Below are 12,334 nucleotides of genomic sequence, written 5' to 3' on the forward strand. Positions count from 1 at the left end.
TTGAGGCCCTGTTTCCCCTCTGGACTTGGTGCTTCTCCAGGAAAGCCTTCTAGTGGCCTTTGGGCTCTGACCACTAAGACCTTAGCTTTACATCAGCCCCCAAAAGCTCAAAGAGAAGTGGCAGAATTTGGCACAGTGGGCAAATTACAGGGGGAGAAACAGAAGAGGAGAGAGGCAGCAGTTTGGGTTTCTAGATTCTTCACTCCATCCACTCCTGAAGAACCAGAGGCCCAGCCAAACTCCTCAGGCTCCCACTTGTCTGTGAGGCTGCCCTGAGCCCACCTCACCTCAACTTGCATTTAGGAAATTTCCTTTTTTGGGAATTTGCCTCTTCTCCACACCCACCAGTTACAGGGTATGTGGGTGTATTGAGAAAAAAATTTCCCAAAAAAGGAAAAGTGACTTCCAAAGGTTAGTCCCATCTCAGAGCCTCCTGGAAGAGAAAGGCAACAGTCAGCCCTTGGAGCCACACTAGGCCTGAAGGCCCCAGACCTAGCAGAGGGCCCCAGGCAGAAAGGCCTCTCGAAGCAGCCCTTGCGGCAGGCACCACCCCAGGGACTGCAGTCCTGCGCCTCCTCCAGGGCCTTCTGACAACCACCTTGACCCTCGCTCAGTCCCAGCCAGGCCGGGGGGTGGTGGGGCAGCCCTGCAAAGACAACCTTCCCCACTCTGCTCTCTGGAACCCTCTGGAGGTCACTCTCCCTTCAGCTGAGGAACCGCTAAGAGATGCAACATGTGACGCACCTAACTTCTCTTCCAGAAGCATCCCAGGTCCCACCTTCACCCCACAATGAACGCAGAAATTCTGCAGCAATGCATTTACAAAGTTGAGTAGTTCAATTCAACAAATACTTACTAGGTTTGTGCCACCCAAGCCCAGCCCAGACAACGCAGAGAGATACCAAGAACTATCAGAGGGCCCAACAATGAAAAGAAGTCACAAACTAGTTAGTAAGACAACATTTAAACAAATAAAATGAAAACAAATAGTAACATTGTACAAAAGTCAAGCAACAATTTGAAACAGATTATAACTAAGCTTTAAGGGAACAGCCCAGCCACAAAATCTTACAATTTATTACTTCAGTAGATCAGCTCAAGAGGGATGAGTGGGTTGGGAAGGGGGAGGGCTGGAGCTAAGCTTGTCACCAGAGGTAGGATCAGCAGTAGCTACAGACTGCTCAGAGCTGCTGCCCTCGGAGACCAAACCCAAGATGGGGCCATTATATAAGAACGGTGGTCTGAGCATGCCAAGGGACGTGAGTGGTACCTACATGCTCCCTGGGTAAAAGCACACATAAGCAGTTCTGCTAGCCCTGTGGTCACCCGGATGTGCAGGGACAGCCCAGAGAAACCCCTCCATGCCAGGAATAGGCCCATCCCCATTCCACACCAGGCACTTAGCACACCAGCCAACAGGCTAACCCTGCCCCATCACCCACCTCTCTCCCAGAAATCTGACGGTGAATCCTTCCACACCTGTTAAGAACGGGTGATAGCAAGTCAAACATATTTTAATTTTTAAAAATAAAAATAATTTAAGCCACTGACCAGATCACGCAGGGTTCTCAGCCTTGGCACTGCTGTCATTTGGGGCTGGATCTTTCTGGGTTGTGAGTAGCTGTCCTGTGCATTGCAGCATGTTTAAGAGCATCCCTGGCCTCGACCCACTAGGTGTCAGTAGCAACCCCCTCCACCACTGTGCAGTTGTGAAAACCAAAGAGGACGCCAGACATTAGCAGGTGGCCCTGGGAGGCACAACATCCCCAGTTGAGGATCATGTTTCTACTTCTGGGCACTCAAAGAGAAAACCTCCAGCATGGCTGGAATTCAGTTCACACACAAGCCTGCCTGAAAAGTTCTCCTGCTCCGGGTCTCAGGACTCTACTGGCCAGGCCAAGGCGGGAGTCTAGGCTTTAGGAGAGCTGACCGCGGGGTTGGAGCTCCAGGATTCTGGACTGTGCTCATCCAGGGAGCGGCCATGAAGAACAAGGCCTGATGCCGAGCACTGGCGCGGCAAAGGCCCCTCCAGCCCCTGCAAGAAGGAGCCTGCCCACAAGCACTACAGCAATGGCCATTAACACTGGCCACTGGGCAGCTGGTATCTGACTGCCTCCTTCACCTAGCCTCTCTTCAAGTGCAGCCCAGATGCTTCCTTGCAACTTTCCTCACAGGACCTTCCTAGCACAAGAGGGAAAACCCTCACATGCCTGAAACGCTGTTTTAAAGGTATTTCAATGCAACTGCCACTGTTTCTTTCACTCAAAGAAATAATGCCACTTCCTTCCCTGCAGGTTCAGGGTATCTGCACCGCCCAATTTGGGCAGATTAGTACTAACTGGCTCACCAATTCAGTCTCTTCAGCTCCAAAGTCATCTCCCAGAAAGGGGGACTCCCAAAACTCTCAATCCTAGGCATCCCCCACCAATGTGCTCTCTGCAGTCCCAGTTTTTCCTAGGACTTCTTTCTCTTCCCACGTCGCTGGCACAGTCCCACCTCTGCTCTAGCAGCACATGAAATAATACCCAACCAACACTCAGGTTGCTGGGAGACCACGGTGTACTGCAAGTGTCCCTACTCACAGCTCAGCAGCCTCCATCATTTTGGAGTGGCTCTCGGATGCAGCATGTGCCGACACAAAGGCGTCCCCAAGAGCGACCATCTTTGTGCTTGTGCAACTGAGCTGAAGGGAATAATGGATTGCGCTGGACTCCAGTTAGACCTAGAGAAAGATTTCCTAACCAGAATAATCAGTCTCCAAGGATAAGTCCAAGCAACTCTGTTTTTCGGAATGGTTCATGGCTCAGCCCAGCCTGGATGCAATCCAGTCAACTTGGGGGCCCCTTCTCTATTGTAAGTCTCTGTGGGACTTCAGAATGGGTCAGCCAGGCACAGGGAGGACAAAGGAAACCTCAAGGTTCATAGGAGCCCAGCTCCCACCCCAAGACTACTGCTCACATGACGGATGGCCAAGTGGGGAGAATACAGAGAGGCAGCGATGGGTCTGCCTCCAGGCCTGCTTCCTCCCCGAAAGGAACTGAGGGTCCAAGCACAGCAGTTGCCTGCTCCCACCTCTAGGAATTCTAGCACCCCATAGGCACTCACTTTCAACCCAGTCATCTCAAACTACTCTAGACCACAGGTGTTTCCAGGGCAAAAACTCTCTGTGGCCCATCCATGTTGTAGAAATAGTCTCACCAGGAAGAATGAGGAAGAAAATTCTTTTTAAGAAGGAGCCAATGAGGTGATAGTCGATATAGAACTGAGTATCATACCTACTAATTCCATACCTAGATATCATACCCATTAACTCATCCCAGAAACAAAACAGAGAAAGCAACATATCACAAAGATTAGGACCCAAGTGTGGAAACAACCCAATTATGGCCTACTCACATATGAGCTTTAATAACCCCCCTAAAATCCAGGTGTCCCAATAGTCCACAAGGTCCTTGGAGAGGACAGTCATCTCTGCTCACACTTCCAGAAGTCTGCTCTCAACCCTGCAGCAAAGATATGACGTCGGGGTGGGGGGTGGGGGAGTCAACCTATTTTACACGGTGTGACTATGTTTTTTAGGACAGTCCCAATTGAAAAATGCTGCCCACGTGAATGCACACACACACACACTCAAACGGAACAGGAAAAGGTAATCAAATCTTCCATCTTCAACCCTTTTAAAGCTTGGAATTCAGTCATACTTCAGATTAGTTAGGAGAGACTAATCTCCTTCAGAGAAAAAGTCAGGAGATGAAATGCGGCGGGGGGGGGGGAGGGAGAAAGAGCCAGAACGTTCCCCCTGCTTGGTTTTCAGGTTTGCCTCTGGACCAACAGCAGTAAATACTAGTCCAGCCCAGGATGCAGGAAGCAAACCAAGTAAGCAGCAGGGCAGGAAGGAGCCCGCATGCCACAGCTTAGTGACCACAAGAACACTGACCCCATGACCAGGAGGCCTCTGAAAACCGAATGGGATGAGTGAGACCAATCACAGCAACGGAACTGAGAGGCAGTCCTGGGATTACAGTGCGTGAATGCACGTGTGCTCAACTTCCACACACACACCCAGAGCCAGCCCCCATCTGCCCACAGGTCCACAGCCTGCTCCACTTCTCTCTGCCTAGGAGCGCTCTGCCGAGTCCACTTCCTATCAGCCTTGAACAGAAGGGCCTTCTTTCCTCACTACTTACTCTCACCCACAACCACTACACATGCCTCAAACTAAAGGTCTGAGTTCTAAGGACCATCTCTACAAGCTGCCACAAGTTCTTAAAAAATTCCAGGCTCCCAAACAGAAGCCCAAGCGAAGAGCACACAGCTGCTGTGCTCAGAGACGACGCAGATGAAGCTGAGTTGAGGGGCATGGCAAAGGCTGGAGACGGGGAGTGGGCAGAGGAGGACACTCACCATCTCGTCCAAGGCGTAGCGCAAGAGGCCGTGCTTGTAGAGGATAAAGAACCGCCACTGCCATTTCTGCAACGGAGCATAGAGTGAGTGGTTAGGAGGGCTCTGGCTGCGATCTCTGCTTCCTGAGTCCCTGTGTCTGACAAATCTGTATTTACGGAACGCTGGTTCCATAGCTTCCATTGCTAGGGCAGACGGCATGAAAAGAGGGACCCATGGTGAAGAACGGTGATGTGCTAGCTAGGGGAGAGGCCCAAACCACCCACTTCGATTCCACACGAGTTAAGGAGATTTAACGAGACACCTGGTTTATTTTAATTTGCAAGCTCCTCGGGAGAAGAGATGGTGTGTTGGTCACCTTTTTGTATTCTTCATCGACTAACATGTGTCAGTATTTATTTGATGAATTATCTGACATGATATGGGATAACCTGAGAATGCCAGGCACTAATTCCCCACTTCTGAAACAATCTGCTATAAAAGCGTTGTTCCAATGATCCACAGGGAGTGGGAGACAGGGAAAAAGACAGCCGGGCTCCAGTACTCACTGAGGAGGAGCAAACTAACAAAAATCAAACCTGAGAAAGAGCAAGAGCAGCAGGAACAACTCCAACGTCCGGGAATGATGAACCGGCAAGGAGTACCCCCTCTACTCCCCACCCAAAGGCCAGCTGCTGGGGGCCAACAGTGGGCCGACAGCACTGACAGCAGAACAACAAGGACCTGAAGATAGACGCCTTCCTTTTGGTGGGGGAAAAACATGTCTAGAACATGAGACTGTTGGTCCCTGAATCCCAAAGATCATTATGAGGATCCATGACCTATTTTCAACATTTCAAAAAGCCCAACAAAATTCGTACTTTTCTGGCAATAAGGCCACAAGAACTAAGTAAAATACCATGCTCTGCTTTGGGCCAGAATTATATCATTTATAATAATGATTTTCCCATCAGAAGCTGGAGATGGCAATTCTGTATGACCTAAATATAAAACAGGAAGGGGAACTGCTCCCTAGTTGCTGAAGTCATTGGAACACAGTCACCCCTGTGGTCCTCCCGCCTGGGTGGCAGGAACAGGATACTCAAACGGCCTTGCAAAGAGGACCTGTAGAGGGCTGGTTCTGCCCTTGGTGTCCAGGGAGAGGCCACGTGGACTCTTCTTGAGAAACATTTTCAAGACTCCTACTTGCTGTTTTAAAGTCAAAATCCATTCCAGAAGGAATTCCAAACACCCCAGATACAACGCAGGGTCTGTGGGGCACTGTGGCCCCCACCCCAGAGTGCGGCATTCAGGCTGGGGGCAGCAGAGACCAAGAGGCAGGGCAGAAGCTCTCTGGAGGAGCCAGGGATGGGAAGGAAGCAGAGATGGAGCAATTTAGAGGGTGCAGGTGGCAGCACTTGGAAGCAAGCCCGTGGAAAAGGAAAGCATGTGTTTTAACTGGAGTCAAATCCAAAGGGGCTCCCTGGCAGAGGAACAAACCACTGGTCAGGGACAATGTTGGTTTGACCATCTCACTGCTCCCAGCAGCCTGTGCACAGCAGGGACCTGTCCTGGGCTGGGGTGCCCAGGAGAGATGAGGCAAAAGCAATGCTGGCCCTTGAGGCCCTTAACCCCTCACTAGGCTCATTTGCTGAGCGCCCAGCCTGAAGCACCGGATGGAAGAGGGGAGCTGCAGGAGGCAGGGCCTTGGCCCTGAAGGAACTGGGAACCTAATTAGCATAATACAAACATTTGCCAAACTGCTCTTTTGCCTTTTCCATTTAACTGTTTCTACAGTCAAGAGGACCCATGAAACAGGTGGCACCACATGAGAGCACCTCATTTTGAAGCAAACACCTATGAGCTCATGAAATGGGGGTTCCCTGCTCATCCTGCCATCCCACAACCCACTGTCCAGCTCCCTATCTCCCTCTTCCACTTGGCCAGTTTGCCCTTAGATGGGCCCTTCTCCAGTCCCTCCCACCCTGAGAATTCACTCTGACGCCCTTACCCGAGACCGATGCACTGGGTTGTCAAGGTGAGTCCCATCTGGAGCCAGGAGCAGCCAGCGTAAATGGGTTTTGCCTGGAGGAGTAAAAGGAGAGCAGATCATCAGTGGTCTTGGACCAAAGAGAGAGAGAACAGGTTCAACAGCCAAGTTAATGACAAACACTCTCTGGAAACACAAGTCACCTCTGCTTAGCACACTCCATGCATCTCATGCCCTAGCCACAGGCTGAGTCTCCAAGAGAGATGTCTGACAGCAAGAAACTTGTGGGAGGTCTGCAGCATCTGGTGTGGAGAGGAGAATGCAAAACCCAGTGGAAGTCTGAAAAACTGCAGAGTAGAGGAACTCCTAGGAAACAGATGCCTCCTTCAAGCTCCTGTTCGAGCCACCAAGATCAGAAAACAACGGCATTTTCTTCAATAACCATCTGAGTGCCGATGTGTGCCAGGCGAACAACACAGTCAAAAGTCCTCATCCTAATGGCACAAAGCAGGGCCTGGGAGAAGAGAGACCCCTTCAGTGATGGCAGCCAGCGTGGGCCAAACCACTGTTGACTTCCTGGTTGTACGACCCTGGGCTGAAACCCTCTGAGCTTCAGTTCTCCCACTTGAAAGGTGGGGGCGATAACAATTATATCTACACCTCACGAAACTTATGTGAGGACTGATGACACAATGCAAGTAAAACTCAGCACAGGAATGGAAAACAGTGCAGCCACTGTGGAAAAGTCTGGCAGTTCCTCCAAAGGTTAAGTGAAGAATTCCACTCCTTGGTATATACACCCAAGAAAACTAAAAGCAGGTGCTCAAATAAAAACGCAGACGTGAACGTTCATGGCAGCCCTATTAAACAGTCACCAAAGAGTGGAAGTCACCCCAACATCCATCATCAGAGGAAGGGATAAACAAAAGGTGGCCTAGCCACACAACAGAATCTTATGCAGCTATAAAAAGGCACAAAGTACTGACAATGCTAACACATGCATGAACCTGGACATTATGCTAAGTGAGAGCAGACCCAAAAGACCACATGGCGCATGATCCCACTTCTATGAAACATCCAGAACAGGTACATGTACAGAGACAGAAAGCAGACTGATGGGTGCACGACACGGAGGGAGTGGGAAATACGGGGTGACTGCTAACAGGTAAGGGATTTCTTTTCAGAGTAATAAAAATGTTCTGGAATTAGACAGTGGAGATGGTTGTATGACTTTGTGAATATGCTAAAAATTACTCTGTATACTTTAAAAGGGTGAATTTTACAGTCTGTGAATTATATCTCAAAAAAAATCATAGCAGAAAAACACACTGAGCAGTGTCTGGCCTATGAGTTCAATCAATGTTAGCTATGATTATATTTTTTTATATCCAAAGAGTTTCTCCTCCCCCAAGACCATGGCAGTCGGAGCTCAGCGTGAGCTAAAGATCTGGACAGCCACTCTGACTCCACCCCCCTTTTCAGCCAGAGCCAGCTGGAGAGAAAGGGCGGGGAAGGCACAACCAGGCCAATTTGTCCACTGCCCTCTGGAGGGCAGGACACAAATAAAGCCCAAACCCTCTGCCTGCTGTCGACACACACACTGATCTCCGGGTGAGCCTAAGGGCTCCTCTGAAAGTGCTTTTTATTCAATGCTCTCCAAACCAGGAGGCCCTGTCACACCTCTTCAGCTGGCAGCCTGGAATCTGTGGACTCAGAGAGGAAAGGTCATTTGCCAGAGGTCACACACCATCTGCCAAGAAGAACTCTCTTTTCTTGGCTTCTGCAGGTTCCTCAAGGCCCCCCAGGAAAGCAATGGTTTTTCCCTGTGAATGTGAACAGGGCACGTAAGGAGGGGCTTCGGGCAAGGGGCATGGAGAGGCCTGAAGAAAGTGAAAGACTGGCTTTGATGGACACAAGAGTGGGCACTGGCAGGTAACCAGGGGTTAGAGGGACACAACCCAGGAGGGCCATGGGGTATGTGGAATGAAATTCTGCCTGGGAAAGCAGAAGCAAAGAGAGTAGAGGTCTGTTTTCTCAGCAAACACCAGCAGCACCCAGCCATCCCCAGGCAGGTGAGCACGCTCGGCTTCTCTCCCGCACCACTCAGGGATTCACACACTTATCAGACCCCATCAAAGCTTGCACACAGGATGGAGCGGTCAGCACTGGGGCAGGACAACCCCCTGTGTGTATCCTGGGCCAGGTGACTTCCCCACTTTGCCCCTCAGCCTGCAGTTCCGTGACCTGTGAAACCAGGAAGTTGGACGACGAGGTCATGTCTCCTCCATTTCTGTCCAGCTTTTATTGTACATCAGCCTCCCAGTCTCTGGCTGCAGGGCTTTGAGACAGCTTCACATTATCAGCCACATCTGGGCTTTCCCCAAAAGCGGCAGTGGGAGACCCAAGGGCTAGCACAAGTTCCCTCAGAACCCAGTCTTGGTCTCACCCTGGCCCACCACTGGTGTCCTTATTCACTCAACAAACATATACTCAGCTGACTGTGTGCATAGCCCCCATGTGCTGTACAGCAGGGAGCCTGCCAGCACCCACCTCGATTGGCCATGATTTTTTTCTTTTCTTTTTTTTTTTTTTTTGCTGAGGAAGATTAACCCTGAGCTAACATCTGTGCCAGGCTTCCTCCACTTTATATATGGGTCACCGCCATAGCATGGCTGACAACTGGTGTAGGTTCACACCTGGAATCGGAACCCGCAAACCCAGGCCGCTGAAGCCGGCCACACTGAACTTAACCATTATGCCACAGGGCTGGCCCCTGGCCATGACTTCTTTATACAGATCACCCCAAGGGAGACCCTTCCAGGTCGGCAGGTTGTATAGAAACATAGGAAGGCCAGGTCAACACCGGGCATAGGGCCAGAAACACGTGCTCTGGGAGGAGGAGCAGGCTGGGAAGTGGGTATGTTCTATCAAGAGCATTTTCCAAGGCAAACCCACAGTGACTGAAGGCAGACAACAGCTGCCTAGGGCCAGGGGGATGGAAGGATTGGGGAATGACAGCTAAGAGGTACAGGATTTCTTTCCAGGATGATGAAAATGTTCTAAAATCGACTGTGGTGATGGTTGCACATCTCTGGGAATATACTAAAAATCACCAAACTGTACAATTTAAATGGATCAACTGTATGATATGTGAATTTCATCTCAATAAAGCTGTTTAAAAAGTCTGTGGAAGCAGAGATAAATGAGAAACTGCTCCTACCTTCACGGGTTCACAGTCCAAAGGAAATAGAGAGTCCTTTTCCCAAACCTAAGGAAGCCAAATCTGGGGAGGTACTGGGGGGGTCACTATGTAAGTCTTCAAGTGACTCTGCCCCCACAGCCAGATTTGGGAAACTTCATTCAAAGAGACAGGGACAAGGTTCCAAAGGGCAGTGACCCAGTCCATTGGTTTGTAGGAAGAGAGCTGGAACGTGCCAGGCACAGAGGCCAGAGAGGGAGCAAGAGGCAGCAGGCGCAGGCTGACGGGGTAGAGGGTGGAGCAAAGAGTTCCTAAAAGGGCTGACTTGGTGCCCACAGCTGGATGACAAGAGCCTCCAGATGTCTACTGGGCCATTCTACCTCCTCAGGAGACAGGGAGGTACCTGCCACCCTGCACAGCCATCCAACTGAGCAAATGACCGTGAAGGAGGTGAGGACCCCCAACCCCACCACACAGGAGGGCGGCCTGAGGTGGAGAGGACTCTCTGGGCACAGGCACAGCTAAAGCAAAGGCACAGAGGCAGGAATGACTGCGTTTGAAGGGCTGGTGAGGAAGGAGCCAACCTAACCACACAAAGCCGCTCCTGCTGCTTCCCTCCTCAAGCTCCCCAGCACCTCTACTGCGAGCCCCAGGACTGGAACCCACCCCACATGCCCGAGAGCCCAGCGCCAGGACAGCCTGTGGTCCTGAGCCGGCCACCCTGTCCTCAGCCCACAGGCGTGGGAAGGGCCTCCCAGGAAGTGCTGCTGCTTCTCCCACCATTTCTGACTGTCTAAACACGCCAGCAGCAGGCCCGGCCGTGGCGCTAAGTCCAGAAGTGCCCCCCAGAGCCACTGTCCCCACAGGACCAGAGGCTCACAAGCAGTTTGTAAGGCAGCACTGCTCCCTCTCAGGCCTCACCGTCTGTCCTGGAGAGGGGCCTCTGACAGGCTTGAAGGCATTCTCTTCCTGAGAGCCCCATAATGACGGACACACAGACTCTCAACAGACAACCCAAAAGGAAGCTGGCACAGGGGAGCGTGTCTAGAAACTCTTAGTGGTATGCTAGCTTTGTTGTTTTCTGACAGGGTGGCTGGGGTTTCTGTTTTTGTTTCTGTCTTTTGAGGGAGAGACGGGGACAGGAGAAGCAGGGATCTGTTGTTGATACCGAGGAGCTGAGCAGTAAAGATCCAAAGGACAGGACTGAGTTCTGTTTCAAGCAGGCCACCCCAGAGGAAGCACACTGGTCCAGATCCCACATAAAAGTGACCACACAAGAGTGTCCTCTGAGCTACTTCCCTTCAGTTAAACTCAGCCTCCCCTCACAGACCCAATCAACTGGAGGCTGCACTCCTGGCTGGCTTCTGGGAAGAGGCTGCTGGCGGTCCGGGCATACTCCTCACCCCAAAGCCCTTTCGAAAATGGTTCCCTGAAACTTCTGCTTCCTGGAAGATGGAGTAGACGTAATTTTGTCCATTCCTCCTACTAAGTACGAATAAAACCCTGGACATAGTACATAAGACAAACCTAAGAAGACTGAAAGGTGGAGAGACAAAGGCAGATGGGCTGGGAACCTTGGAACCTGAGAAACGACATGGAGGTATGGTGTCCTGGGTTTTCTTTTTGCCTCATTGTCCCAGACTGGGGACTGCAGGAGCCAGCAACCTAAAAGTGCCAACAAGCACAGATAAAAAGAAGCCCCAATAAAAGCCTGTTCTCTCTGACTGAAGCACCAGGCAAGGGACAGCTGGGTGAGAGAGAGAACTCTCAGACAACAGCCACCCTACTCCAGACACACACCACAGAAAAGATGCAGCTCCACCCTGACCAGCAAGGGCTACACTTCCACCTTGCCAGCTCAGAGGTGCCCTAGCATCCCTGCCAGGGAAGGGTCAGGAGGCCAGATAGGGAGCTGGGACTTTCATTCCCACCCAGCAGTTCCGAGGCCCCCTCCCTTTCCCTGCTGGGGTGATGATGGAGGAGGGCACGTGGGGAGCTGAACTCCCACCTCCCCTGGCAGTACCAAGGAACCTCCCACCTCAGGTGTCAGTGCAGGCCAAGTGGAGAGTCTGGACTTCTACCTCCACCTGAAAGTAAAAGGCAGTGGTCCCCCTTCCCTGCTGGAGCAGTGTGAGAAAGAGCTGACTGAAAGAGAAGGATCAAACGCAATCCAGAGTCACCCAACATAACGTGAAAATGTCCAAGTTTCAACAGAAAAATCACCATTATACCAAGAAGCAGGAAGGCTGCAAAGTCAATGAACAAGACATTCGATGGACGCCAACATGGCGGTAACAGACGTGTCAGAACCACCTGACAAGGATTTTAAAGCAGCCATGCTAAAAGCTTCAACAAGAAATTATGAACCTGCTTGAAATAAATGAAAACACAGAAAGCTTCAGTAAAGAAACAGGAGATATAAGAACCAAACAAATTATGAAACTGAAAAATACAATAACTGAAATAAAAAGCACAATGGATGGGCTCAACAGCAGAATGATGGGAGCGAAGGCACGAATCAGTGAACTGGAAGACAAAACAATAAAAATTACGCACTCAGTGGCTGGCCCCGTGGCCAAGTGGTTAAGTTCATGTGCTCCGCTGCAGGCGGCCCAGTGTTTCGTTGGTTCGAATCCTGGGCACGGACATGACACTACTCATCAAACCACACTGAGGCAGCGTCCCACATGCCACAACTAGAAAGACCCACAACAAAGAACATACAACTATGTACTGGGGGGCTTTGGGGAGAAAAAGGAAAAAAA

General features: G+C 50.9%; 1 protein-coding gene across 1 annotated transcript in view; it reads right to left on the reverse strand.

Annotated features, from left to right (window-relative positions):
- Nucleotides 1-12,334, reverse strand: part of LOC138917421 (myosin phosphatase Rho-interacting protein-like) — a 98,578-nt gene that overhangs the window by 6,378 nt on the left and 79,866 nt on the right. The window contains exons 2-4 of the mRNA XM_070233681.1: nucleotides 6,392-6,465; nucleotides 4,405-4,470; nucleotides 1,443-1,479 (exon numbers count right to left, since the gene is read on the reverse strand). Coding sequence (XP_070089782.1) covers nucleotides 1,443-1,479; nucleotides 4,405-4,470; nucleotides 6,392-6,465 — 177 coding nt within the window. The remainder of the gene's footprint in view (nucleotides 1-1,442; nucleotides 1,480-4,404; nucleotides 4,471-6,391; nucleotides 6,466-12,334) is intronic.

This window comes from Equus caballus, chromosome 14 (genome assembly GCF_041296265.1).
Source record: "Equus caballus isolate H_3958 breed thoroughbred chromosome 14, TB-T2T, whole genome shotgun sequence".
Lineage (NCBI taxonomy): Eukaryota > Metazoa > Chordata > Mammalia > Perissodactyla > Equidae > Equus > Equus caballus.